The 26,880-nt window shown below is 61.4% G+C and overlaps 3 protein-coding genes across 4 annotated transcripts; 2 read left to right on the forward strand and 1 right to left on the reverse strand.

Moving 5' to 3' along the window:
- Window positions 1–4,547: 4,547 nt before the first annotated feature.
- On the forward strand, window positions 4,548–14,311 carry E4F1 (E4F transcription factor 1). 2 transcript variants are annotated; one of them, XM_035021988.1, is made up of 14 exons: window positions 4,548–4,729; window positions 7,124–7,275; window positions 8,266–8,371; window positions 10,637–10,830; window positions 10,951–11,071; window positions 11,228–11,380; window positions 11,482–11,651; window positions 12,000–12,209; window positions 12,437–12,545; window positions 12,702–12,919; window positions 13,178–13,376; window positions 13,454–13,596; window positions 13,665–13,727; window positions 13,814–14,311. In XM_035021988.1, the coding sequence occupies exons 1-14, from the start codon at window positions 4,564–4,566 to the stop codon at window positions 14,168–14,170; spliced, it is 2,361 nt and encodes a 786-aa protein (XP_034877879.1). In that variant the 5' UTR covers window positions 4,548–4,563; the 3' UTR covers window positions 14,171–14,311. The 2 variants fall into 2 exon arrangements, with proteins under 2 accessions (XP_034877879.1, XP_034877880.1); XM_035021989.1 differs by having other exon boundaries at window positions 12,440–12,545.
- Window positions 14,312–14,785: 474 nt separating this feature from the next.
- DNASE1L2 (deoxyribonuclease 1 like 2) lies at window positions 14,786–17,333 on the forward strand. Its single transcript, XM_035022420.1, has 8 exons — window positions 14,786–15,171; window positions 15,428–15,588; window positions 15,681–15,769; window positions 15,875–15,958; window positions 16,040–16,140; window positions 16,222–16,334; window positions 16,552–16,803; window positions 17,089–17,333. The coding sequence occupies exons 1-8, from the start codon at window positions 14,916–14,918 to the stop codon at window positions 17,140–17,142; spliced, it is 1,110 nt and encodes a 369-aa protein (XP_034878311.1). The 5' UTR covers window positions 14,786–14,915; the 3' UTR covers window positions 17,143–17,333.
- A 1,253-nt stretch (window positions 17,334–18,586) lies between these two features.
- On the reverse strand, window positions 18,587–26,837 carry ECI1 (enoyl-CoA delta isomerase 1). Its single transcript, XM_035021997.1, has 7 exons — window positions 26,731–26,837; window positions 26,532–26,645; window positions 23,389–23,516; window positions 21,097–21,243; window positions 20,250–20,371; window positions 19,985–20,163; window positions 18,587–18,850 (listed from the first exon to the last, which is right to left on the reverse strand). The coding sequence occupies exons 1-7, from the start codon at window positions 26,780–26,782 to the stop codon at window positions 18,684–18,686; spliced, it is 909 nt and encodes a 302-aa protein (XP_034877888.1). The 5' UTR covers window positions 26,783–26,837; the 3' UTR covers window positions 18,587–18,683.
- Between the last annotated feature and the right edge of the window lie 43 nt (window positions 26,838–26,880).

A 26,880-nucleotide genomic window follows, 5' to 3' on the forward strand; every position in this document is an offset into this window, starting at 1 on the left:
TGGTCAGCTTAGGTGACGGAAGCCCTTAATGCAGTGACCCCCGGCCGGGCCGGCTGCGGATTGGCTGGCTTCTCCGCGGCGAGGAGCGCGGCAGGACGTGGGGGGAGGCGGGGTGGGGAGCCGCTGTCGCCTTGGGGCCGAAGTCACGTCCGCACCTCTACCTGGGCGGCGCCGGGCCGTGCCCTCCGCCCGGGACACGCAGCGGACACGGCGGTAGCGCATGACCGACTAAGGCCGGTGCTGAGTGCCCGCCCGGGGCTCCTTCCCGGCAAGCCTCGGGTTCCCAGTTCCAGCCCTTTGCAGAAACCCTGTTCCCGGTGCCTTGGTAATGACCAGGCGGTGGCACTGCCTTGGTGGTCACGTGGACCCGTAATTATAAGGCGGTGGGAATCGCCTTCGTGGTCACGTGAACAGGTAATTACAGGCGGCGGGATTAGGGTGTAAGGAGACGCAGCCTAGAACCCAGCTGTCATCGTTATTATTAGGTATCATGGTTAACTTTTATTGAGGCGTAACACGCAGAAAAGTGCGTAAGTCTTCAGTGTGCAGCTTGATGGAATTTTTACATACCCGTACGCCTATGTAAACACAACCCAGGTCAAGCTGCAGAATCTTTCCATCGCTTCAGAAAGTTCCCTCACAATCTCCCTCCAGGCACTAGCGACCCCCCTCCCCCAGCCACGTCCCTGACTCCTGTCACCATAGTGTGAGTCACAGACGCCTCTGCTGGTACAGATGGTCTCGCCAACGGGATCGAACAACCATGGGTCTTGCTTCTGGGGATCAACATAACGTCTGTGAAATCCATCCTTCTGCGTGTGTGTGTGTTTTCATTGTCATGTGGGCGGTTGTAAGAATACACCTCTCTGTGTCTGTTTTCCAGTCGAGGGACAGTGTGTTTCCAGTTTGGGAGCATTGTCAATAATACAGGGTGTCAAACCCCTGCTCTTCTCTTGGGCCCCAGGTCTCCATAAAGTCTGCTCGCACCCACCCCCACCCCCACCCGCAAGCCCATGAGGTAAAGTCAGTGACCTTAGGGCCCTGATTATTTACACACAGCTTGTTTTTGTTGGTCTCTGCTGGCCCAGGGAACTCCTCGAGGACGTTGGAAAGGCTATGGCCCACAAGGGCAGGTCATGCAGAATGTTCCTGTCTAATGTACCTACTACCCACAAGGGGAAACTTCCTCCCTGTGTCTTCCCACTTCATTGTGGTGGTGGAGCTGACTCTGGGAAGAACTGGATTTGACAGAAGATCACAAACTCTTTTTCAACCACCCAGAAGCATCCAGTGTATACAGTACACTGGCCAGAGTGGGAAGGGCGCTGCTGCCCAGCCGTGGGCCAGCTTGTCCGATACCTGCCCAGATGCTTTGGCTTCCTGGGCATTCAGTAAGCATCATAGGCACTGAGCACTGCTCCTTATCTGCATTACTTTGTCCGAATGACAGGACAGCCCTAAGAGGCAGGGACTGTTAGTGTCCCCATTCATGGATGAGGAGACTGAGCCACAGATAGTCACTAGCTGGACAATGCAGAGTTGGGATTAAACTCAGGTGACTCCAAAGTGGAGCTCTGCCACACCTATTTGCCTTAACATCCCCTGTGAGTTGTAGGGACTGAGCCGGCATCGTGGGAAGGGTGGAATGGTCTGTAACAAGAGAGGAGGTGGTTATGGACAAGGTCCTGCCAGCAGCTTGGTACACTTAGTGGGGGCAGTGGGGCGGGGGGGAGGATGACCTTGTGTGAGGTGCCCTGTGTCTGCATGGGAGAGGCGCCCCACACGGATCACGAAGTGTTCCCGACCCACAGAAGATGCTCAGTGTCTACCTGTGAATGGTTGGCGTCAGGGTTCCGCCAAGTGAGGAAGCCCTGCCTGCAAGCTGACTGGGGCATAGATGGAGATGGCACAAGGACAGACACTATTTAATTAAAATAGCCTTGCAAGGATTTAAATTGTATTAGAAAATGCAAGTAGCAATTGAATCTGTGTTTTCACAGATGGTTTTGCTTCTAATGAGCCAAGTAAAAATGGGAGTCATTGAAAAAGGATTCAAGTGGCAAAAAAAAAAAAAAAAAAAAAGAATTGGAAGCAATCTAAATATTGTCCAACATGGGACTGGTTAAATAAATTAAAATACATCCAAAGAACGGAGATTGAGCAGTCCTCATAAAGGGCTGGAGATTCCATGGCTCTGGCCACGGCAAGTCAACACAGCATTGAATATCAAACAGTGTGCAGCTGGAGCCCATGCTGAGGACTGGGTGGGATGGGAGGAGGCCACCTGGGGGAAGGGGGACTCTGGTTTTCCTGTCTTCCTCTGGCCACTCTGCCTTTCAGGGACCTCAGGCCTGTGCACTCTGGTGCCCGCTGGCCTGCCTGGGCTCTAGCTGAGGCAGGACCCAGAACCCACGGGATCAGGATGCCCTTTTCTTTTCAACAGATTTTTATTTATTTCCTTCATAGAGAGAAAGAGAGCACAAACAGGGTGAGCAGGAGAGGGAGAAGCAGGCTTCCCGCTGAGAAGGGAGCCCAATGTGGGGCTGGATCCCAGAACCCTGGGATCATGACCTGAGCCGAAGGCAGACACTTAACCGACTGAGCCACCCAGGCGCCCCCAGGATACCCTTTTCTGACTCCGAGGGAACCATGAGGCAGGAGCCTTGGCCTGCCCCTGACATGGCTCTGGAGCACACAGGGCAGGCTCTCGGTCTCCTCTGGGCCGGCTCCTTCTCCTCATGTTCACCCACACTCAGGCTGTCCTCTCTGCCTTTGAGACCCTTCCCTACCCCATTCTCCTGGGGGCTTCCTCTATCTCTCTGACGCTGGCTTCCCATTACTCCTCAGCACAACCTTAAGTGAAGTGTCGTCCTGGTCCTCCCTTCCCAGAGCCCCCTCCACATGCCCCCACCTGTTCTTCCTCCTGTTAGTCCCTCTCAGAGACCATCTGGGATCTCCCTGCTTCTGTGGTCCTTTCTCTGCACCATAGTCAGAGAGATCCTTTTGAAACGATGTCACTCCATCTGCTTAAACTCCTGCAATGGGGAGCAAGCCTCCTGCAGGAAGCAGCCTCATCGTTGCCCCAGCCCAACCTCCAGTGATCTGACCTGAGCTTCATACATCGCTGCTGCTGCCAGGCCAAGGGTCCTCGGGGCCCCAGCTGGGCAGCCCCGGCAGGAAGACAGTCTCTGCTTGGTGTCCTTCCCAGGGCAGAACTGCCCACTCTCTGCCCGGGCCCTTGTGTCTCCACCTGGTCTTCCCTGGAGATTAGCCTTCCTGGAGGAAACCCGTTCTGATTCATCTGAATCTCTGGCATCCAGCGCCGGGCTGGATCACAAAAAATAACTGAGCCGGGAGAGCACACCCTGTGGGTTTCCAGCCCATGGCTCTGGACCGACTTTGAGTCTCCAGTCTGCCCTCAGGCAAGCATCCTATCAGTTTGTGCCCCAGTTTCTTCATCTTCAAAATGGGTATGATTGATACCTTACATGAAAGAATCCTGTACAGTGCTCAGCTTCAAAGAGCTAACTCAATACTGTCTTAGAAAGAATAAAAGGAATTTGCATGTGTTCGTGGCAGCATTATTCATAATAAGTAGAAAAGGTGGAAACAACCCAAACGCGATGGATAAATCAATTGTGGTCTATCCAGATAATGGAATATTATTCAGCTATAAAAAGAAATGAAGTATGGTCACATGCTACAACATGCTACAACATGCTACAACATAGATGGATCTGGAAAACATTATGCTAAGCAAAACAAGCCAAAGGAAAGCCCACGTATGTAATTCCACTTATATGAGAATGTGCAGAAAAGGCAAACCACACAGACAGAAACTGGTTGCCAGAGGCTGGAAGTAGGGGAGAACGGGAGTGACTGCTAAGGGGACAGGTTTCCTTTCCTTTCCGGACAAGGTTCTGGAACTAGATGGTGGTGATGCTCCTACAACACTGTGAATGCGCTAAATGTCACTAGTGGTGACTCTTACGTTATTTATTACAATCTAAAAGATATGCATTAGTGTAAAAGGGGTAGTGAAGCTACCCGAGAGCCAACCCCAATTCGGGGTCTTCCTTGGGACCCGGCAACCAGCAAGGGAGGTTCTGACCCGAGGCGGTGGGGCCACGGCGGTAAGCACCACACTACTTGGAGCCGGGGCCGTGCCCAGCGAGCCGCCCGCCAGCCTCAACCATCCGGCGACTCTGTCCCGCCCGACGCCGCTCGGGGAAGCCAGCCCTCCCCTCCGGCGTGGCCAAGACCCTGCCGCACCAAGCCCCGCCCTGAGGGCGCGCCTCTGACCCCGCCCCTCCGCCTGTCTGTCCGCTCCGCCGTCCCACGCCCCCGAGCAGCCCCGCCCCGTGCCTTCTCTCCGGGAGTCTGGCCCCGCCTCTGCGGTTCCAGGCCCCTCCTCTCAGACTCCGCCCCGCCGCCTGTCTGTCAAACGAACCTGGCCCCGCCTCGTCGTCCTCCTCTCGTCGTTCTCTCTGGCTCCCTTCAGCGCGGCCCGTTGTTATGACGACACGGTCGTAAATCCGCCATCTTCCTGCGGCGCGTTGCGACATGGAGGGCGCGATGGCAGTGCGGGTGACGGCCGCGCATACGGCAGAAGCCCGGGCCGAAGCCGGGCGGGAGGCGGGCGAGGGCGGGGTCGCGGCGGCGGCGGCGGCGGCGGCGGCCTTGGCCCCTGGTGGCTTCCTAGGCCTCCCGGCGCCCTTTAGCGAGGAAGGTAACAGGGCCTGACGGGGTCGGGCGCGGCCGGGGTGGGGACGGCTCAGTCCTGGCTGGAGGCAGCCCCGATGGCCTGAGCTGTGGACGCGACAGACCGTCCCAGACCCTGGTTCCTTGCGGCCCTCCCGGGTCCCCAAGGGGGTCCTGTGTAGCCCTCCACGAGCCCCCCCCCCCGCCGGCTTCCTCAGACCCTCGGGCCTCTCCTACGGGGCGCCCATCACCCCGTGGGCCTCGGTGCCCACTCACGGACACTCACAGGTGGTCAAGCCTCAGGGGCTGCCCGTATAGACCTTTGCCACCGCCTCCACGGCCAGCCTTGCCCCTCAGGCCCGCGGTCCGGCCCGTCTTCGCCTGTCTGGGCACGGCCCTGCTCTCCTTTGGGCCCCCTCCCACTGCACCTGACGGGCCTCTAGAGCCCTGGCTGGGGTGGAGCTGGAGGCTGCGGGGGGGGGGGGGGGAGGCGGGGCCTCGGGGCTCCAGGGCTCCGGGCTGGCCCTTGGGGAGACAGCAGAGCCCAGTGGTGGTGAGCCGGTGCTCCCTGCAGCCAGCCTGCGAGCTTCATCTCAGACCTGCCGCTTTCTGGCTAGTTGATCCTGGGCAGGTGAGCCTCCCTTTCCCCTTACAAAATGGGGAGGATGTTGTCGCTGCTAGTAATGTGTTAGGCACTTACCCCGCCTTGGCATTTTCATCCTAAAACCAACCCTGGAGGCTCTTACTGTTGTTATTCCCATTTTGTGGATGAGGGAAATTGAGGTTCAAAGATGTCAAAGTGATCAGGTCACCCAGCTAGTAAGTAGCAAGGACTGGATTGTGTGACTCCTCAGCCAGGTCCCCTAACTGCTGGGCTCTGCAGCCTTCCAGTGGTGGTGACAAGGAAGGTAGAGTACGTGGTGACCCGCTGAGAGCAGTGCACACCCAGGGCTGGCTCACAGGTGCACGGATAGCTTTTCAGACAGAAGGAGGGTCTTTATCCTCAGCTCTCCAGGTTGGCTTGAGAGGAGGGGGCTGGCTGGTGCTACTGGGGTGGTAGTCCCTCTCTCCACAGAGCTCATATTCTCAGTACGTTTTTTTTCTTGCTCCTTCTTATTCCAGCTGGGGAAGGGCAGGACCATTAGGGGCAGTGCCAACCTGGAGAGGGATCTCTTTGGAGGTTGCTGTGCCCTGCTGGGCTCGCCCCTTGCCCTGTCGGTGTTGTGTGGGCGGGGCATGTCCCTTCATCGGCAGCATTGAGTCAGACTTGGCCAGCGAGGTGGGAAGGTTAAGAGGGTGGTGGACACCTCAGTGCTTGGCTTGTGACTGTGAGCCATCTGGAGGGGACTGTGGTCTTCTGTGGGTCAGTCATGGCTGTGGTTTAGGCTTTCGTTTGCTCATTAATTCAGAAGACGTTGACCGGGCTCCTTCTCTGTGCCAGGCCTGGGTTTGACCTTGATGTGGGGCTGCAAGTGAGGCACTGGGAACTGGTGGACTTTTATGGAAGCACAAGGGACATCCTCCCATCCCTTTGTGCAAGTGGCAGGTCATCTGGAGTAGACCCTCAGCTTCAGGTTCTGGTTCTAACACTCACCAACTGGGTGGCCTTGAATCTCAAGTCATTTTTCTGGAATGAGAATAGTCATCCTTATTTCCCCAGGGTGCTGGCTGGATTTGGTGACATCCCCAGGGAGGTGCCTGGCACCCAGTAGAAACTCAGTGAGTGGGAAGTGTCTTCTGCAGGACCTGGGGCAGGCACTGGCTGGTCAGCCTAGATGGTGAGGGGCTCGGTGTGATGTTCCTGGGGTGTGGAGCCCCTGTGGGAAGTTCAACCCTGAGTGTCTTCAGGAGAACAGGGAGCTCCTGCCTGTTCAGAAACAGCAAAGCAGCAAGTCAGTGAGGAAAAAGGGTTATGGGTCAGGGTGTCCTGCCTCTTCTGTCTTTGCCGAGGGCTGGCCTCTCAGCCAGAGCCCCGTGGACATTAGCCCACTGATCCCCACTGCACCGTACACGCACTGCATTGGCCCATTTTATGATGAGCAAATGGACCCAGACATGGTCACTGAGGTGCCGAAGGGCACATGGATAGCCCAGAAGTCTTAATCCCTGGTCCTCCACTGTCCCCAGACTGGTGTGGGCGAATCCCTCCACCTCCTAGTTGCTCGCTGGGTCTCTGTCCCCTCATCTCTGAAGTGGGGGTTTTGGACACAACTAACTGTATGGTTGGGGCCACCACTTGCTGGATGCTGCTCTGCCTGGGGTGGGTGCCCCTTTTGCAGATCTCCAGAGGAAGGGGGCTGGCACCCTAGTCCTCCATGGGTGTTCTCAGCCCCTCTGGGAGGGCTGGGGAAGCTGCCTCTGCTTCTGACGGCACCCAGGCCTGGAGGCCCTCCCGAGCCCCACTGACCACAGGCTCTTGCAGATGAGGACGATGTGCACAGATGTGGCCGCTGCCAAGCGGAGTTCACTGCCTTGGAAGACTTTGTTCAGCACAAGCTCCAGAAAGTGTGCCAGCGGGCCCCCCAGGAGGCCCTGCCTGCCGCCCGTGCCGCTGGCGCGCTGCTGGCCCAGGAGGTGGGCGCCCCCCCCCCCCCCCCCGCACGTACCTGTGCATGTGTGCGTTGCCCCCTGACGGCTGGAGGGGGTGGGTGCGGCGGGTTCCCTGTGGCTCGGGGGCTGGGCGGGAGGCCGGTGTCTGCTCATGCACGAGGGAGGGTCTGGGCCCGGCCCCCAAGAGCTTGGCGGTGCTCAGGGTGGTCCAGCCTTCTCAGTGGCCTCTGGCCGGGCCGTGCAGTTGAGGTCCCTCCTTTCTTGGAACCTCAGGGCCTGTCCTGGCTCAGGGCTTGTCTCCTGCCCTGTACACACAGTTCCTCTGGATTCCACAACGGTGGCTCTGGGGGTCCTGCCACCTTGTCATAAAAATGGCCAACTTTGTGGTGTTGCACACATGCTTGGCTACACGCATGGTCTCATTAGGGCCCACAGTACCCTCTCAGGGTGGCATTCCCGTCATCCTCATTGTATGGAGGTGGGAAAGGAGATTCTGAGAGATGTCAGCTGCCTCAGGTCATCACAGAGTGGCCCAGAAGTCACAGGGCTCACAGCTGCCTCATTCTGACCCTGTGCCCTTGTCTGGCCTCTCCCAGTGGTGCCCTTTCCTCCAGGAAGACCCCCGGTCCCACATACCTGGGGCTCTTTCCCTTGATACCCTGGCTGGGGCTGGTGGGTGTGCCGACCTTCATCCTTGCACAGCCAGCTGAGCCGCAGGCCTGGGCCGCTGGCCACTTCCTTCTGGAGCCCTCCACATAGGTTCTTGGGGCTCTGCATTCAGCCCATGGTGGCCAGAGGCATTTGAGTGATGGGGCTGATCCCTTAGGCCTGGGATGGAGGGACCAGGCAGGAGTCAGGCTCAGAGCAGGGACAGGAGAGATGTTGCGGGGGGGGTGGGGGGGGGATGAGAGGCCTCACCACAGCCTTCCTGCATGAACATAAACCCAAGCCTGTCCTCTCCAAGCCAAGGGAGCCCCGGAGCCCCGCAGATGAGTCCTCTCTGTCCCCTGGCAGGTGGTGCCAGCGGCGGCAGGCCCGGAGGAGCCCATCACTGTGGCCCATATCGTGGTGGAGGCAGCTGCTTTAACGGCAGACATCAGCCACGCATCTGACCTCGTCGGTAAGCCAGCATGGTCCCACCGTGGCTGTCCACGTGTGGCTCTCAGCACAGCTGTTGCTGACCTATCAGCTGTTAGTGGTCAGTACCAGAGGCTAGGGACCCTTGTTGCCTGTGTCTCTGCTCTCCTGAGAGCAAGGCCTGCCTGAGGAGGGCTAAGGCCCTCAGGGCTGAGCACCAGGCACCAGGCCCTGCCCTGCCAGGAAAGGGGAAGCATGCCGCTTGCACTCAGAGTCCTCACTTTGTGCGTAGTCAAGAGCTGGCTGTTTCCTCTGGTTGCTTCTGCAGTTTTTTCCCTGGTCCTTCTGCAATCTTCACTGTTTTTCTACCACCCCCGGTTCCTGCTCCTTACCCCACGGTCGGCTCTGATGGGTCAGGTTGGGGTATGCATGGGATGCACTTGCCACTCCAGCTCTGTCCTGACCTGCTGTCTGAGCTTGCTGTCCCCTCCCATGTGGGGGTGGCGACTCCTGCCCTGATTCTCACCTGGCTTTTATGAGCATACAGAGCCAAGTCAACCTCTTTGATGGCTCCTTTTAAGTCAAAGTGCTCTACTGATGTAGGGGAGGGGTGTCAACAGGTCTGGATTGGGAAGGGGGAACCTTCAAAGGGCCGCCAGCAGCTGGGTGTGTGCCCCGCAGGAGGGAGGCTGGGCGGGGCCTGCTGCCAAGTTGGGAAGGCCATGGTTGTTACCTGGCGGTCTGCTGGGCAGGAGTCTTGGCAGGTGCGAGAGTGGGCGGCCTGACAGGATACGGGCTTGGGCAACAGGTAGAACTTGGCCTTATGAAGTGCTGGGAACCAGCCGGGACAGGAAGAGAGATGGAGACCTCAGGGAGGGGAATGTCAGAGCAGGCCTTTCTGCCAAGGTCCCACCTCAGGGAGGTAGCAGGACACCTGTCCCCATCTCCATGCTGTCTGACATTCCTGTGGACGGGGACATTGGCCTGTGCCACTCCGGGACAGGAATGTTGTCATGGGGGAGGTGGGGCTGCGCTATGGCCCTGGCATGGAGTTTGGTTTCTGGGGTGAGTGGTGTCATATGGGAAAACAAGTTCCCTGGGCTCGGCCGGCACCCACAGGTTCCAGACCCCTGGCCAGCCAGGCCCCTTCCCAGCACCGCAGCCTCCAGCCGGCCCATACCTGCTGCTCAGCAGCTCCGCCCTGAGCTCCGGGAGCTCCTCTCCGGCACCTCCTGTCTCTCTTGCCCCTTTGGGTGCCCCAAATGTCCTCTTGGTGTTAGCTGCTTATTGGTCCAGGTTGGCTAGAGTTCTAAACTGCCAGTTGCTGGTATCCTAGGACTGGAGCATCTTATTTCTTGCCGGGCCAGGGGCCTCAGAGGGCGGGGGCTGTGTAGGGGGTACCCGTACCAGGCCCTCCTGCCTCTTCACTGCAAACAGACTTGCATTTCATCTCTGGACTCAGGGCAGCCATGTTTCTCCTTCCTTGACCCCTCCGTCCGCTCTCTGTCACGCCACACTCTATCTCAAGTTCTTGCTTGGCAGAAGTCCCCGTCCTTTTGGAAGTTGGCTTCTGGGGCGGAGGAAAGATAGATCATCAGGCACGTGAGCCAGGGCAGAGGCTAGAGATGCCCTTAATTATTTCTGAGTCACGGTGCTTCCCTTGTTTGGGAGAATGGCTTGTCAAAACACTCTGCCCGTCTGATTGAGATGGTTCCTAAGAGGTGGCTTTACAACTGTTCCCCACACGTCATATTTAGGAGCAGAAATCGTGATGTGTATTTACAGCTTAGCTTTGCACGTTGTCAGATCTCTTCATCACACGTGAGAGGTGCTAAAGCCCGGCCTCCTTCCTCAGGCAGTCCCAGGTGTCTCGGGAGCACTCATTCATGCTCCCAGATGCGTCCCCAGCCTCCCTGCCTCGAGACACAGCAAGGGATCCCCAGAGGCAGCCGCCTTACCTGTCAGGGGAGCCGGTGCCGTGAGCAGGGCAGATGTCCACCCCCCATCTCCGTGCTGGCCCTCGCTTGTCCCTCGAGGTGGCAGGACCCCTGCCCACATCTAGTCCTGTGCTCCTTGGCTTAGGAGGGGGCACTGGTGCTCATGCTGGGTCTCCCCACTGGGAACGTTCTGGGGTCTTGGAGCTCCTCCGGGCAGCTTTGCAGACTCAGAGGAGGTACCTCCCCCTCGTGGAGCAGGTGCCAGGCACCGGGGCCGTAGGTGGTTGGGACAGCTCCGCTGCCCCCTCCCTGCCCCCCTTGCAGTGCTCCCCGCTAGGGATCCGAGGCGCGGCTGACCCCTCTCTCCTCAGGCGGCGGACACATCAAAGAGGTCATTGTGGCTGCTGAGGCAGAGCCGGGGGACGGCGAGATGGCAGAAGCCCCAGGCAGCCCCAGCCGTCAGGGCCCTGGGCTCAGCGGGGAGGGCGAGCAGGCTCAGGTCAAGCTGCTGGTCAACGAGCACGGCCGCTACGTGTGCGTGCTGTGCCACAAAACCTTCAAGACGGTGAGCCCTGGGGCCGCGCGCGGGCCGGCCCTGCGCGGGGGGCCGAGCGGCTGCTGGGGCCGGGCCTCCTCCCCCTCCTGCCCCGGGAGGCGCCTGAGCCCCACTCGTCCCCTCCCCCAGGGCAGCATCCTCAAGGCCCACATGGTCACCCACAGCAGCCGCAAGGACCACGAGTGCAAGCTGTGTGGGGCCTCCTTCCGGACCAAGGGTTCGCTCATCCGGCATCACCGGCGGCACACAGGTGAGCCAGGCGGGGACGGGGGCCGCCCAGCGCACTGCCACGGGCCCTGCTGGGGCCCCGGCCTCTGGCTGGCCGTGACGCTGTGGCTCCGGGCCTGCCTTCCCCGGGGCCTCAGGCTGCTGGCCCTGCCCGGGGCCGACTCTGTTCTCTCCACAGATGAGCGTCCCTACAAGTGTGCCAAGTGTGGGAAGAGCTTCCGGGAGTCGGGTGCGCTGACCCGACACCTGAAGTCTCTCACCCCGTGCACAGAAAAAATCCGCTTCAGCATGAGCAAGGATGTGGTTGTTGGCAAAGAAGACGCGCCTGCAGGTCAGCGAGGTGGGGGCTCCCTGCCCAGGCCCTGGCCCTGGCCTGGGGGCCACCCTGGTTGGGCGGGTTTCTTCAAGGATTCTCTTCGTTCTGCCTTAAAGGGTCTGGCACCTCCACTGTGGGGACGGTCCCATCTTCATCGGTGACGGGCGAACCTATGGAGACCTCACCCGTGATTCACCTGGTGACAGATGCCAAGGGCACTGTCATCCACGAAGTCCACGTCCAGATGCAAGAGCTTCCCCTGGGCATGAAAACCCTGGCCCCAGAGGTGCGGGCCGGCCGGGGGGAGTGGCCTCTGTCTGCCCAGTGCCAGGCTCTGTTCTGGTCACTGGCTCCAGTGGGAGTAGGACTGACCTGGTCCGCCTTCCTGGTGCTCAGTCTGGTGGCAGGGGAGGTGGGATGCCAGTGGCACGCCACGGGGTGGCGAGGGACGGGGAGCTGGGGGGGAGGGGGAGAGTGAGGGCGGGGAGAGTGGGCTATGGGGTTCCCCGAAGCATTCCTCTGGATGTGCACGGTGCCTCCCCAGGCCCCGTGGGGCCTGCCCTGTGCAGTGGGTACAAGTGGGTGCCGTGTGCCAGGCTGCCTGGCCAGCTTCCCTCCCTCTGCCTGCCCACAGCCCCCGGACCCCGAGGAGCTTCCCTGTTCCAGCGAGGGTGGCCGTGAGAACCTGCTACACCAAGCCATGCAGAACTCCGGCATTGTCCTTGAGCGTGTCACCGGCGAGGAGGGGGCCCTGGAGCCAGCCCCTCCTGCCGCACCCAGTCCCCAGACCCTGGGAGACGGTCCCCCAGAGCTGCCACTGCTGGAGGTGGAACCCGTGGAGACAGTAGGTGCCTGCGCTGCGGCGTGCTCCTTCGAGGGGGGCTGGACCTTGGCTACAAGGGCACCACCCCAGCCTGGCAGCCATCCTCCCTACTGTGCTCCCTGTTTACTGCCTTCTCAGGGCTCACGATGGAGCTTGCGGGGTGGGGGGTGCCACGGGTCTGTTCTTGGGACTGCTGGGGTCCAGCCTGCAGTAGGTGCTGGAGGCGTGCTGTGCCCCTCCCCCCCCAGCAGGTGGCCAGTGGGGCCTCCGCTGTGCCCAGGACCCACCCGTGCCCTCAGTGCAGTGAGACCTTCCCGACAGTGGCCACCCTGGAGGCCCACAAAAGGGGCCATGCAGGTGGGTGGCGGGGGAGGGTGGGGGGTGGGGCACTGGGCAGCAGAAGGCCGGGATGGGCCTTGGGTGTGCGGTGGGCGGCTAGGTTGGTCCCTGGGTGGGCAGCAGGCAGGGGGCCCTCGAGGGGTGGACCCGGCCTGACCTCGTGTGCGGCCCCAGGGCCAAGGCCGTTCACATGCGTGCAGTGCGGCAAGGCCTTCCCCAAGGCCTACCTGCTCAAGAAGCATCAGGAGGTGCACGTGCACGAGCGCCGCTTCCGCTGTGGAGACTGCGGGAAGCTCTACAAGACCATCGCCCACGTCCGCGGCCATCGGCGTGTCCACTCCGATGAGCGGCCCTACCCGTGTCCCGAGTGTGGCAAGTGCTACAAGACCAAGGTGGGCCCTCAGGCCCTGGACCCTGCCATCTGACCCCCGCCCCCCAATCCACCGGCTCCCCTGCCCCAGGCCAGATCCACGCCATGTTCCCTGCCTCCCAGCCGCTGCCCTCCCCCAGCCCCTAGTCTCTCCTGACCACGAGGGCCTTCACCCCTCCTGCCTGGCCCCTGGGCCCTTTCCCTTGGCCCGCGGGGGGCAAGAGAGTGCGGGCTGAGCCGTGGCTGAGGCCAGGTGGACGCTGATGGTGGGGCCCCACAGAATGCCCAGCAGGTGCACTTCCGGACACACCTGGAGGAGAAGCCGCACGTGTGCCCGTTTTGCAGCCGAGGCTTCCGGGAGAAGGGCTCCCTGGTGCGGCACGTGCGGCACCACACGGGTGAGAAGCCCTTCAAGTGTTACAGGTGCGGCCGCGGCTTCGCGGAGCACGGCACGCTCAACCGGCACCTGCGCACCAAAGGTCAGGGCCACGGGCAGCCGGGGAGGGGGGCGGTGGAGGGCCGGGAAGTCGCCCCGCTGATTGAGCCCCGCCCACAGGGGGCTGCCTGCTGGAGGTGGAGGAGTTGCTGGTGTCCGAGGAGAGTCCTGCGGCAGCCGCCACCGTACTCACCGAGGACCCGCACACCGTGCTGGTGGAGTTCTCGTCCGTCGTGGCCGACACCCAGGAGTACATCATCGAGGTGGGTGCGGGGCCGCTGGGGCGGGGCGGGCCTCGGAGCGGCCAGGCTGACCTCTGACCCCCGCCCAGGCCACTGCGGATGACGCGGAGACTAGCGAAGCCGCAGAGATCATTGAGGGCCCCCAGACGGAGGTGAGGGGCCGGAGGAGGGCTGGGGGGCGGAGGGGCGGCCTGGTGCCCTCCCCGCAGCTGCCGGCTGAGCCGCGAGCCGCCCACAGGTGGACAGCCGCATCATGAAGGTGGTGCAGCAGATCGTGCACCAGGCCGGCGCCGGGCACCAGATCATCGTGCAGAACGTGACCGTGGACCAGGATGCGGGGCTGGGCCCAGAGGCGGCCTCGGCCGACACCATCACCATCGCTACGCCAGAGAGCCTGACAGAGCAGGTGGCCATGACGCTGGCCTCGGCCATCAGCGAGGGCACCGTACTCACGGCCCGTGCGGGCGCAAACGGCGCCGAGCAGGCCACTGTGACCATGGTTTCATCGGAGGACATTGAAATCCTGGAGCACGCAGGCGAGCTGGTCATCGCCTCACCGGAGGGCCAGCTCGAGGTGCAGACGGTCATCGTCTAGCCTGGCTGCCCGCAGGCTCCCGGGGCAGGGCTGGGCAGGGGCGAGGACCCACAGAAGAGGGAACACAGAATGCAGGTGTTCAGAGGGGGTGTGCGAGTGTAAATAGTTTTTTGTTGCTTTACAATAAAACATGAAAACCCACTACTTGTGATGCCACTGCCCCGGCAGGTTCCCCTGTGGCGGCCCCCTGCCTGCCCGCCCGCCCCCCGCACCGCCTCCTGCCCAGGGGCCCCCCAGCCCCTGCCCGGCTCCCTTGCAGACTCGTGCGCCTCCCGCTCAGGCTGGCGGCACCGTGGCGGTGTGTGGGCGTCCCTGGCATGTGGACAGGCAGCTTGCTGCTGCCGCCCTGCCCTGCCAGTTGGAGTCGTGACCCCAGCTTCCCCAGCCCCACGGAGGCGGGTGGGAGGGGGCGCTGCTTCACGGCCTCCAACCCTGGGGCTGTCCGGGGAGGGGGGAGGGGGGAGGGCAGGGCACCCAGGCTGGGAGGGGACAACGGAGCAGCAGCGGGAGAGCTGCTGGGAAGATCTTTACTGAATGCACAGCCTGCCTTTTCTCAGGGGGCACCCCTGACGGAGGGAGATTCTGGATGACCTAGTTTGGGAGGGTGGGGGTGTGAGGACAAGAACAAGGCCGGACCTTGGGTGGCTGACCCTTTCGTCCAGTCCTGACACAGTTTTGGGGGGGCTGGCAGGGTCATAGGAGCCCTGGTTTTGATGGTCTTGGTGCGGGAGCAAGCTCAGGGTGGATGCCCCTGCCACCTTGCCCCCAGGGCTCTCCCTGGGAACCGGAACCAGCAGTTCCAGCGTCCATCTCCGCAGAGGGGGTGGGGCCGGAGCAGTCCAGCCCCTCCCTGGACAAGGGCCTCAAATACCCTCCTGGGCCCTGGCGCCACAGCTGCTGTGGCCAAACTCGGGGAGCCGGTCTTGTGCCACAGACACACCCCCAGCCTGGATCTCCAACCTCAGTCCTGAGCCTCAGATACCGCCCCATCCACATCCCAGGTGAGTCCGGGGACTGGGCTGACCAGGGGCCTGGATGGGGATGGGGTCCCTCTATTTGGGCCTCAGTTTCCCCAAGGAGTAGAATGGCCACGGTAAGCCTAGTGCACCATTGGGGAGACGAGGAGACACAGGGAAGGATGCGCCTTGGACCTCCCAATCAAAGGTCCCTGCCCGGCCCCTGGGGCTGGGACGGAGAGGGGTGGCTCGCTGTGTCTGACGCCAGGTCCGCGCTCAGGAGCGTGTCTGTCATTCCCAGCCCGCCCGCTCTGCGCCATGGGTGGGCCCCGGGTCCTGCTGGCCGCGCTATGGGTCCTGGGGGCCGCCGGAGCCGCGGCGCTGCGCATCGGCGCCTTCAACATCCAGAGCTTTGGCGACAGTAAAGTGTTGGACCCGGCCTGCGGCGGCGTCATTGCGCAAGTAAGGCCGGGGACCGGGGGCGGGGCCGCAGCTGGGCTTCCCGGGTGAATCCGCCGCGCGCGTGACCCCGCACCTGCCGGCCCCTCCCCCAGATCTTGGCTGGCTATGACATCTCGCTGGTGCAGGAGGTTCGAGACCCGGACCTGAGCGCCGTGTCCGCGCTCATGGAGCAGATCAACAGGTGCGGGGAGGGGGCGTGGGACAGGGCCCAGCGTTCGGAATCCAGGCCCGGATCGCGGGGCTTGGTCCCGTGCCTTGACCCCGGGCCTGGCCGGTGTCTCCGCAGCTTGTCCAGGCACGAGTACAGCTTCGTGAGCAGCGAGCCCCTGGGTCGGGACCAGTACAAGGAAATGTACCTGTTCGTCTATAGGTGAGGGGCGGGGCCGCGGGGCTCGGGCGCGCGGGGCGGGATGGGGCCTGCTCAGCGCGCCCGCCCGCTTCCTTCCCTCAGGAAGGACGCGGTGTCGGTCGTGGACACGTACCAGTACCCGGACCCGGAGGACGCTTTCAGCCGTGAACCTTTCGTGGTCAAGTTCTCGGCCCCGCGCTCGGGTGAGGCACCCCCCCTCCCGCGGGCCCCACCCCCTCGCCCCCGCCGCCCCCGGCCCCGCCTCTGACCCGCGCCTCCCGCAGCTGCCGGGGAGTTCGTGCTCATCCCGCTGCACGCGGCGCCGCACCAGGCCGTGGCGGAGATCGACGCTCTCTACGACGTGTACCTGGACGTGATCGACAAGTGGGGCACGGACGTAAGCCCCGCCCCCGCCCCGGGGGGCCGGGGGCGCGGGCCGGGGGGGGGGGGGGGGGGGGCTTCGCGCGGTGCTCGCGCATGCGGGGGTGTGTGTGTGTGTGTGTGTGTGTGTTGCGCGCGGGCTCCGCGCGGTGTGGGTGTGTGGGTGTGTGGGTGTGTGGGTGTGTGGGTGTGTGGTGCGCGCGGGCTCAGCCCCGGCTCCGCGGCCCCCGCAGGACTTGCTGTTCCTGGGCGACTTCAACGCCGACTGCAACTACGTGCGGGAGCGCGACTGGCCCTCCGTCCGCCTGCGCAGCAGCGAGGTCTTCAAGTGGCTCATCCCCGACAGCGCCGACACCACCGTGGGCAACTCGGACTGCGCCTACGACCGCATCGTGGCGTGCGGCGCCCACCTACGCAGGAACCTCAAGCCCCACTCTGCCGCCGTGCACAACTTCCAGGAGGCGTTCGGCCTGGACCAGGCTCAGGCGAGTGCGCGAGCGCGGGGCAGGGCGCCCCGCTTCTGAACACAGCGCCCTTAGCGGCTCGGTTCTGGCTGAAAGGATCGTCTGGGATGGCAGAAGATGCCCTTGGTCTCTTCTCGCGTGGGGTCTCCAGTCCGGGCCCCAGCCCACCTGCAGGCTGCACGGTGGGCTCCATCCCTGGCCGGCGTGGGGGTGCAGGGGTGGGGGGGTGGTCGTTTTCCCAGGTGGGGCCCGAGGGAGTACAGGCTGCCCAGCGGGCCGCTCAGGCTCCACCTCCTCTCCCTCCAGGCCCTCGCCATCAGCGACCATTTTCCTGTGGAGGTGACCCTGAAGTCGCACTGAAAACCCTCATGGCCAGGAGAACAGCCCTACAGGGTTCCTTCTGGGGGGCTGGCTAGCCCCCAGCAAGGCCGCAGGGCAGGGTCGGCTGGACAAGCGGCTACAAAACATCACAGGACCACCCAGTCTGTTTGCCCATCTGTGAAATGGGCTACTCTACCTACCTCATAGGGTTGTGAGGAGCAGCCTGCAGAGCGCTGGGCACACGGCTGCACTCAATAAACACGAGCGAGCGCTCAGCCAGGACCACGCTGGTCGGCTTCAAGGCCTCTGTGTCCTTTCTTAGGACTCAACCCCTCTGAGGCCCAAACTTTGGTCCTGCAGCCCAGTGGGTCCCGGGTCCCCACCCCCTAGGGGACAGGGATGGCCCGGCCTGCCCATTCACTCCCTGCTCAGGACGGATGCCCTCCAGACCAGGCTGGCTCCAGAACGCTGCTCCCATGCTTGCTAGGGGAAGCTTGTCTCTTTCTTTATGCAAACTATACATGCTTCCAAGAACCCGTGCTGAGTGCAGTTGGGGATAAACACACCTTCGGTGTTGACACGCAAGGCCAACCTCCCGGTCCCTGATGTCCCTCCTGCCCCCCGATTCTCGGGTCCTGCAGACCTCGCAGACACTTGTGTGTATGAGGGGTCCTGTCCTGCCCAGCAATGCAGGGGGCAGGCAGTCTGGAGCGCCCCCCCCGTCCGTGGGCCACCTTGGGACATCTGGGGAGCCCTTCAGTGGTGAGCAGGCTGGACTCCTCACACAGCCCAGGCAGGTGGGACCCACACACCCCATGTACATACATAGCTCCTTCCATGGGGCCACCCTGGGTCGGCTCCTCAGGAGCCCTGGGCTGGGCAGGGGCTTGTCAGGGAGAACTGCAGCCTGTGTCCCGGGGAAGCCTGTCACCCGAGGACTGGGAATGTGCAGAACTGGGGTATAGGGGCCCAGTGAGGTTTCTGGTTTTGGAAACAACTCCACTTGGGTCTGGGAAGTGGCCTGAACCGTATGGAGGAAAAACCTTTGTTTCAAGAGTCTGGACGAGTTTTCTGGTGTAATCTTTCCAAAGTAAGACCAGGGCTCCTGCAGCACAGACCCACCAGTACTGCCTCCTGCGCCCCTTGCCAAGCCCCCGCCCCAGTCTCTGGACCATTGCTCTCCCTCTGTCTCAGTGGGCGGATGTGGTGGCCAAAGAGCTTTCCTCTGGGGGGGTCCTGTGTGGGTCACTGGCCCCCAGCAGTCAGGCAGCTGGGTAGCTAGGGATGGGACCACACCAGGACTTTGTTCCCACTTCTGCTCTGGCAAAGGGGACGCTCAGCGGCGGCTCTCACTGAGGTCCAGTACGGCCTGGCCCACCTGCCAGCAGAAGAGGTGCTCATGGGGGGCGGTGGGCCCTTGGGACACTGGCTCCAGGGAACAGGGCTTTCTAAGGAGATCAGCAAAATGAAGAGCTACAAGTACTTTTACACTGGAAAATAGCTTGTTTAAAACCCCTCGGAATCAGAGGGCCCCCGGAGGGGTGCATCCGGCTCCAAGCCCCATGGAGGTGGCCCAGTCCTTAGCCTTTCTTCTGTTTGAGCTTTTCTAAGTATGCATGCAGAGACTTCTGGATGGAGTCTTTGCAGATGAAGCGGACAAAGTTCTGGATGTCCGCGTCGCGCTCTGTGAGCAGGCGGTCAGCTGTGGGCTTGCGCATCAGGGTCTTGGTCAGCTGTCGGGCGTGGTCTACAGAAAAGGGCTCGAGTGTGAAAACCCATTCCGACACCGTGGCATCACTCCCAACCTTTCCAAGAGAGTTCCAGCAGAAACTCTGGTAGGAAACTTAGGACATACAAGTAAACAAGCAAAATGAAAACCAGCCCTTCCCCGCTGCCTACCCAGAAGCAGAGAGGGTGACACTGTGAAAACTGCCTATTACCCCGTCCCTCTCATTCCCCAATATTACGGGGGGTACTTTCCACATCACTAAGTACTCGTTCACAGCACAGTTAGGTCAGCGAACCTGGCCCCCCCATGGCCTAGGAGCCAAGAATGGTTTTTACACTGTCATGGAGTTGAAAAAAGGACGTTCTGTGACCCGTGAAAATTATATGCAATTTAAGTATCAGCACCGACACGCTCACTGGGTCACAAACTCTCTGGCTGCCCTTGTGCTCCAGCACCACTGTGTGGCTGAGACCAAGTGACCCACAAGGCCGACCATCTCCCTGGCTCTTGAGAGACAGTCTGCTGATCGCTGGTCTCCCATCAGAACCAGCCCAATTTCTATAAACAGACAATAGTCTGTGCAGTGGGTTGGGAGTGGACCTAATCACAGCCCTAGAATCTGTGCATGTGGCCTTATTTGGAAAAGGGTTTCTGCGGATGAAGTTAGGATGAGATCATCTTGGATTTAGGGTGGGCCCCAAATCCAACAACGAGTGCCCTGACCAGAGAAAGGAAGAGGGGAACCTGGAGACACAGACACGCAGGGAGGCCACGTGGAGGGAAAGCAGACTGGTGCGATGCATCTACAGGCCAAGGAGCGTCTGGAGCCGCCAGAGGCTGGATGAGGCAGGAAGGAACCTCCCCTAGAGCCTCTGGGGAGAGCACGGCTCTGCCCAAACCTTGATTTTGGACTCCTGGCCTGCAGACTTGGAGAGAATGCATTTTTGTGGTTTTAAGGACCATACCTCCCCCTCCCCCCGCCATGTGGTAATTTGTTGCAGTGGCCCCAGGACTAAGTCAGTCTGCTGTTACAAACGGCACATTCCTGATGTGCACACAGCCCCCTCCCAGGAGAACCCCGTGCTCTCACCAGGAGCATCAGGCTGTGGGGGGTCCTGGCTGCCGGTCCTGGCCCCTCCCCATGCTCCTCACCTGGAATGTCCAGCCACTGGGCCATCACCGACCGCGCCGTGCTCTGCACCTGGTCTTCGGGCACAACCTGGTCCACCACGCCCACCCGGAGGGCCTCTGCCGGCGGGAAGAGCAAGCCCAGCTGCAGGGCGCGCTCCGCGCTGCGGTGCCCGATTGTGTTCACCAGCGTGTCTTTGAACCTGGAACACATGCACTTGTTGGGGGCTCCCAGGTGGACGGGCTTGGGCCAGGGCGAGGTGAGTGGGGGTGCAGCCCCCAGCCTTACCAGAAGGGGGCGACAATGCCCAGCAGGGTCTCGTTCAGCCCTATGGCGTACTTGGGGTTGTTCGCCAGGACCCGGTAGTCACAGGTGAGGGACAACAGGCAGCCTCCGGCTGGGCTGACGCCCTGCAGGGGAAGAGACAGCACATGGCTTTGCGTGCTGCCGTGGGCGGGCTGGGGGGGGCGGTTCCTGACTGTATTCCAGACAGCCAGGTCCCAAGGAAGAGCGCCCCCTCCCCGTCCCCATGGTGCTGCACCCACACTGGCTGGGCTGGGTGTGCACAATGGGGACTCGGGCTTGGCTCTGCCCGGAACCCTTCTGACGGGATCGCAAGCCGCCTTTCTTTTCAGTTTTTGCCGGGATGCTAAAACGCTAAGTAGTTAGCCGAAGTGCCCCCCAGGACCCATCTCCATCCCCAGCAGGACGTCCCAGGAACCCCAGACTCACACTGCCCTCACCTCATACACCCCACGGCCTCAGAGGTGGCCTGTGGAGTCTCCGTGACTCTTGCCAGCCTCCTGTCTCCTGGTTCAGACCCTCTGGCACCTCACTGGGGGGCCCCCGCCATGTTGTCAGGCACACGGCTTCCTGAGCCTTAGCAGACCCTGCCTCCCCAGGCCAGGCCAAAGCAAGGTTTCCAGGGGTGAATCTGACCCCCTCCTTGTGCCCCCTCCCCATGCAGCCCTCTTCCTGGGCCCTGCCCCCACCCTTGTCACCTGGTCATACTGACCTCTGCACCTCTGAGGGCCTCCCCCACCCTTCCCGAGGGCAGGGCCCTGTCTGCCGCCCCCCCCCCCCCCCCCCCCCGCAGTGAGCCAGTGGGGCTGGGCTGAGGCGCGGGGGCACTCACGTTGATAGCAGCAATCACCACCAGGCTGGACAGGTAGAACCGAAGCCACATTTCCTGCACCGCCTTCCAGTACTCCGCGTAGTGCTCGGGGTCCCTCCCACACATCTCCGTCAGGTCCAGGCCGGCGGAGAAGATCCCGGGGCAGTCCTGGGGGGCGAAGGAGCCAGGGGCCCTGTCAGAGTCCGTCCCTGGCCAGCCAGAGGTCCCGGGGGATGCTCCAGAGGCGATGGGGAGCCGGAGCTGGGGCTTCGGGGCACACGTTCTGCTCTCGCCCCAAGGTCAAGCCAGCTGCAGACGGCCAGGCCAGGCCAGGAGGTGCTGCTGTCAGAACACAGCAAGGCAAGGAGGGGGCCGCGATGAGCCGAGAAGCCAGACCCCTGCCCTGGGGAGTGGCTGAGAAGGCGTGTGTCCTGCAGATGCCCCAGGTCGTGACACAGCCACCAGAGGGGAGAGGAAAGCGAACACAGGCAAGCAGCGACAGCTGGGACAGAGGATGGCTTTCCAGCCAAGAACTGCTGGCCCAGACGGCAGACCGGGGTGGGGGTGGGGGGGCAGTAGAGTGACCGAGTGGCCGTCATGGGAAAAGCCTACACGTGGGGCTCCTGAGTGGTGTCACGATGTCCCTAAGCAAACGAGAATGAGACTCCCGTGGCCGGAGCGTGCCCGGGGCTGGGATGCTGGGGGCTGGCACGCCCTGTTACCCACGAACCAGGGTCAACAGCCGCATATCTCTGCGCAGTGAGGGGACGTGTGGAGTATGGGTGACGTCCCCACATCCTTCTATCAAGCGACAGGAGCAGGTTGCGTGCAGGGTGCAGGACGCGGTTCCTCGGGGCCCCCCGTGTAGCTGCGCGTGCGCCACCCCTGGAGGCTGACCTCTCGTGTCCCCGCCCGTGTCCCACGGCGGCCTCGGAAGGCCACACAGGTGCGGCTGCCTCTCATGGACGCCCCTGAGCTGCGGCAGGGATGGCCGAGCTCCTCCTGCTCTGAGCATATCCAGCATTTCTGCCTTTTTCCTGATCCTTCCCCGCCCGCTGGGGACCCCTCCCCCTGCACCCCACCCCCAGCCTGTCCGCACAGAGGCTTGCCCACAGTCCTAGCGCTTGAGGAAAGCAAAGGCAAAGAACGCTGTGACAGAAACCGCCGTCATCCTAGCGGGGGAAGTGCTCCGCACCGACTAGAAAGAGGGAAATTTCTGCGATTCAGCAACAGGTCTGGAGGGAGCCAAGCAGTGTCTTGGAAAAAGACACAGACCCGCCTTTACCCCTCCCCCCCGCCGGAACCTACGAATGTGACTGTCTTTGGAAACAGGGTCTTTGCCGATGTAATCAACAGGAGATCACAGGAGAGCAGGGCCTCCTTCTAAGGAGGGGGACATTTGGACACACAGACACGGGGTGGAAGAGGCGGGAGTAGAGGAGGGCCAGGACCCTCCGGAGTGGAGGAAGCAAAGAGGGAGCTCCGGGAGAGAATGCCCCGCTGGTGCTGTGAGCCCTGTTTGTGGCCCTGTGCTGCGTCCCCACATCACCCCAACGTCACGCCGCCCACCGTCATCTGCTGCGGGCCCGCTGGGCAGGCCTCTGCTCTGGACACGGCAGGCACTCAGCCAAGACCACAGTGCAGGCCCGTTTATGGGGAGATGACGCAGACCCGGGGAGAATGTGGGCTTCCGAGGGACGGAGGCTGACGGCGCCACTCGCAAGCCAGGGAGGCAGAGGGGCCTTTTCTTCGTTGCTGAGGGATGGAAGTTCATCCTTGCGGCTCTCTTGGTTTCAGCGCACAAGAGAGAAAAGGTCACGCTCCAAAACAACATCCTAAATGGAGCATTTTCAGAAATTATCTGGAGCACAAAGTTCCCAGGCAGTTGCAACCCGTCCAGCCAGGTCAGCGGTAACTGTCACAAGCACCCACACCCAGGAGCATCCTACCCTCGGAGCTGCACTGAAGAACCCTCTCCACAGGGCGAGGTTCTGCTCTGCAAAGCCCAGCCCCCCAGCACCCACTGGCCGTGTGCATCGGGCCCGCCCGACAGCCCCACACAGCTCAGAGCTATGACAACACTGGGCCACACCCAAGACGACCCAAGGGTTTAAGGAAAGCAGGTGCATGCCCAGTGGGTGTTCCGAACCTTGTCTGCAAGAAGCTGGGACCATCTGCCTTTGATAATGGCAGAACTGAGACCTTCTCACTGGTCTCTGTAATATGGAGGCACGTCTATCGGGGGACACGCATGTGACAGGCAGACGGCGCCGGAGTTTGGACTTTGAACTCGGGGAGCTAACGAGTACCCACCGACGTGATGATGATGCCATGGAAGGTCTTGTCGTTCTCCAGTTTCTCCAGGCTGATGAGTAGCTCGGTCAGAAACTCTAGGCTGAGGCTATTCACTGGGGGGTTCCTCATCTTCACCACAGCGACCCCTAGTGCGAACAAGAAGAGGGGAGGGCTCACAGCCAGTCCGGGGAAAGCACACCCAGCCAGCCTGCACCCTCAGCCCGGCCACGGCCAGCGACACGGTTCTTGTGTTTTCAGAGCAGGTGAGACCCTGGCTGGACGTAAATTCACCATTTAAAAGTGGACAGTTCGGGACTGTTAGGTACCCACAGTGTCGCACAACCACCATGATCTAGTTGCAGAGCATGTCTATCCAAAAGAGGGCCCTGTGCCCATCAGCAGTCACCACCCCTCTCCGGCCCCTGGCAAGCGATCGTCTACTTTCCATCTCTATGGACTTGTCTACGCTGGACATTTCACATGAAAGGAAGCATCCAATCTGCGACCTTTCCTGTGGCTTCTTTCACCGAGCCCCGTGTTCTCAAGGCTGAGCCGAGCTGCAGTGTGGGGACCACGTTCTGTGCACCCATGCACGTGCTGGGGGACACCTGGGTTGGTTCCACCTTTTGGCTCTTGTGAATCACGCTGCTGTGAACATTTGTGCGCAAAGTTTTATTGATCCTTTTCTCCCAGATGCAAGTGCTCCGTCCCCAGGGGATGAGGAAATGGCCTCCGTTTCTTGAGGAGTGAGTGAGCAAACTCTAAGACCAGATGTGCAAGGAGGAACTCCCTTTGGGTGCTCTGGTTCACGCTTGTTTAAGGACAGAGGCTACAAACATCGGCGGCCTGAGGTTCTCCAACTCTCCCTGATGTGCTCACGAGTCCTGCCAGCGCCCGGGGCAGGGCGGCTGGGGCCACGGGTGCTCACTGCCTGCCTGAGGACAGACCCCAAGGGCTGCAGAAATGCCCCCGTTCACATTTCTCTGGTCAGGACCTTACAAATCTCCGGATGGTCAACACAATTCTCTAGGGGTGACAACTAAGTCCTGAAGGCAAATGGGCTCTTTGGAGACCTCTGATTTCCAAGAAAGAAGTACTTATTAACTGGCTAGCGGCAGTTTGTGTGCACAACAAACGTTTTCCAGAAGCAAGCTTCTGAAGTTGGTTCAGACTCAAGTTTCTGAGGCTGACTGGATTTTTTTTTTTGAGAGTGTGCAGGAGTGTGCGTGGGTGGGGAGCTGGGGGGGCGAGGAGGTGTAGGGATTCAAGCACCCAGAGAGGCAAAATCTGACTTGTCTGTGCCTCCCTGGATGAGACTAACTGAAAAGCAGAGGAGTGCCTGGAACGCTGGGCCTCCTTCGAAGTTTCCTGGCTGAACGCGGGCGGATTCTTACTGTGGCTCAAGGTTCTCATCCAGGGAGTCAGGGTTTCAAACACAGGCACCTGCAGTGATCACATACTGCACGAACTCCTTGCCGTGCACGGCCGTCCCGAGCCCCGCGGCTCCTGTCACGTGCTGCCCCGCAGATGACCGTCCTGATTGTTAAAACTACGCCTTCCTTCTTGTTTTGCTCTTGCACGTGGTGTATCGATAAAACACAGTAACAGTGGAGACACAGCTTGGCCCGAGTCCTTTCACCACTACAGTGTCTGGCCCCTTGCCCTCTGCTTTCTCCTGCTTTGGTATCTGGAGTCATCTTTTCATTCGCCATCTCAGGGTTTGCTGGACAAGCCCAACAGGGAGGGGCAGCGGGAGAGACTCCATGCCCAGCAGGGAGCCCAGCGTGGAGCCTGAGTCGGGGCTCGATCCCAGGACTCTGAGATCACGACCGGTGCTGAAATCGAGGAGTTGGGCGCTTAACCTGTGGAGGCACCAGGCATCCCGAGGCTGACTGGATTTTTACAGGCCTGGTCCAGCAGAATCGAGGGCACTGAGGGAAAGGTCAGTAGGCCAAAGATGAACATGAGTTAAGGAAGAGGACTTTGGGTGACCCTGATGTCACAGGGGAAACAGCCCCATCCCTGACCGGGGGCAGGTTGACTCAGCTGTCTGGGGCAGGGAGGGAGGCTGAGGCTGCAACCTGGCGTCCCACACACAGCAGGAGGCCTCTGTCAAAAGGCTGAGACCTAAAGCTAGGCCACCAGACAGCATGCCCTAAAACCTGGACGCCGGCCCATCTCTGATGACAAACCTTCTCATGCCTCAGCTCGGGAGCTCTCTCAGGTAGAGGAAACATAGGTTTCTGTTTTGACAGTTCTTTTTCCACCTTTTCTGTCCCCTTTGCAGAGTTTTAAGAGCTGCTCTGATGGGAACTGGGGGGAGGGGGGGTGCTAGCAATGATCACACTGTGGCTCCTGGCTTTAATTAGTAAAATATCTTCTAAGTTCTGTGCCATGCTGGAGTATTAAAAAAAGGAAAAGAAAAAAAAAATTTATTCCAAAATACTTCCAAGTATTTTCAACTTCCTTTTTTTTTTTTTCTTCTTAGATTTTATTTACTTGATACACAGAGAGAGTGCACAAGCTGGGGGCAGAGGGAGAGGGAGAAGCAGACTCCTGGCTGAGCAGGGAGCCCGATGTGGGGCTGGATCCCAGGACGCTGGGATCATGACCTGAGCTGAAGGCAGACGCTTAACTGACTGAGCCCCCCAGGCGCCCTTCAACTTCCAATAGTTTAGATAAAGGGGCATACCCCTCAAACTTTACAAACCCAAACCTTTGAACCTTCACAATGAATTGGGGTAGGGGCGCCTGCGGGGCTCAATCGGTTGAGCGTAGGACTCTTGGTTTCGCTCAGGTCATGGTCTGGAAGTCGTGGGATCCAGCTCTGCGGGGAGTCGGCTTGGGACTCTCTCCCCCTCTGCCCACCCCCCACCCCCGCCCATGCGCACGCTCTCTCAAACGAATGGATAAAAACTGGGTTAAAACCGCACTTAAACCACCTGGACTGAGGACCCTTAAGCTTTGAATCCAACAGGTATGGTCTTCAATACCGGGCTTTGCCTGTGGGCGTCCAGAGGCTCCCGGGAGCCGGAGACGAGAGTCCGGGCACTGCGCGGCACCGCGAGACCGCGCCCTCCCCAAGCTGCACGGCTGCACGGCGGGAAACCGCGGGAGGCTGCCCAGCGCTGGTCCGGGCCTGCGGCCCCGGGCGCGCTTACCTGCCGCCGGGTCCGGCTCCACCAGCACCCGCGGGCTCCTGAAGCACCGCACGCCGTCCCCGCCGCCGGCCGCCGGCCCTGTCCGCCCGGGGGCCGCGCGGAGGCCCCGGGCCCCTGCGAACGACAGCACGAGGCCTGTTAGCCTCGCCCACCCGCCGGCCGCGGCCCCCGAACCCACCCCGCCCCGCGAGTCACGCACAGGGTCGAAGAAGGGCACGCGTCAGGACGCGCATTCCCACCGCCAGCGCCATCTTGACGCCCCGGTCAGGGTCGCGGCCGGCCCAGGCCCAGGCCCCGCCCCGCGGCCCGCTCCTCCCAGAGGCCCTGCTCCGGCAGCCCCGCCCCACTT

Source organism: Mirounga leonina, unplaced genomic scaffold (genome assembly GCF_011800145.1).
Source record: "Mirounga leonina isolate KUSES-001 unplaced genomic scaffold, KU_Mleo_1.0 Mir_175, whole genome shotgun sequence".
In the NCBI taxonomy this organism is placed as follows: Eukaryota; Metazoa; Chordata; class Mammalia; order Carnivora; family Phocidae; genus Mirounga; species Mirounga leonina.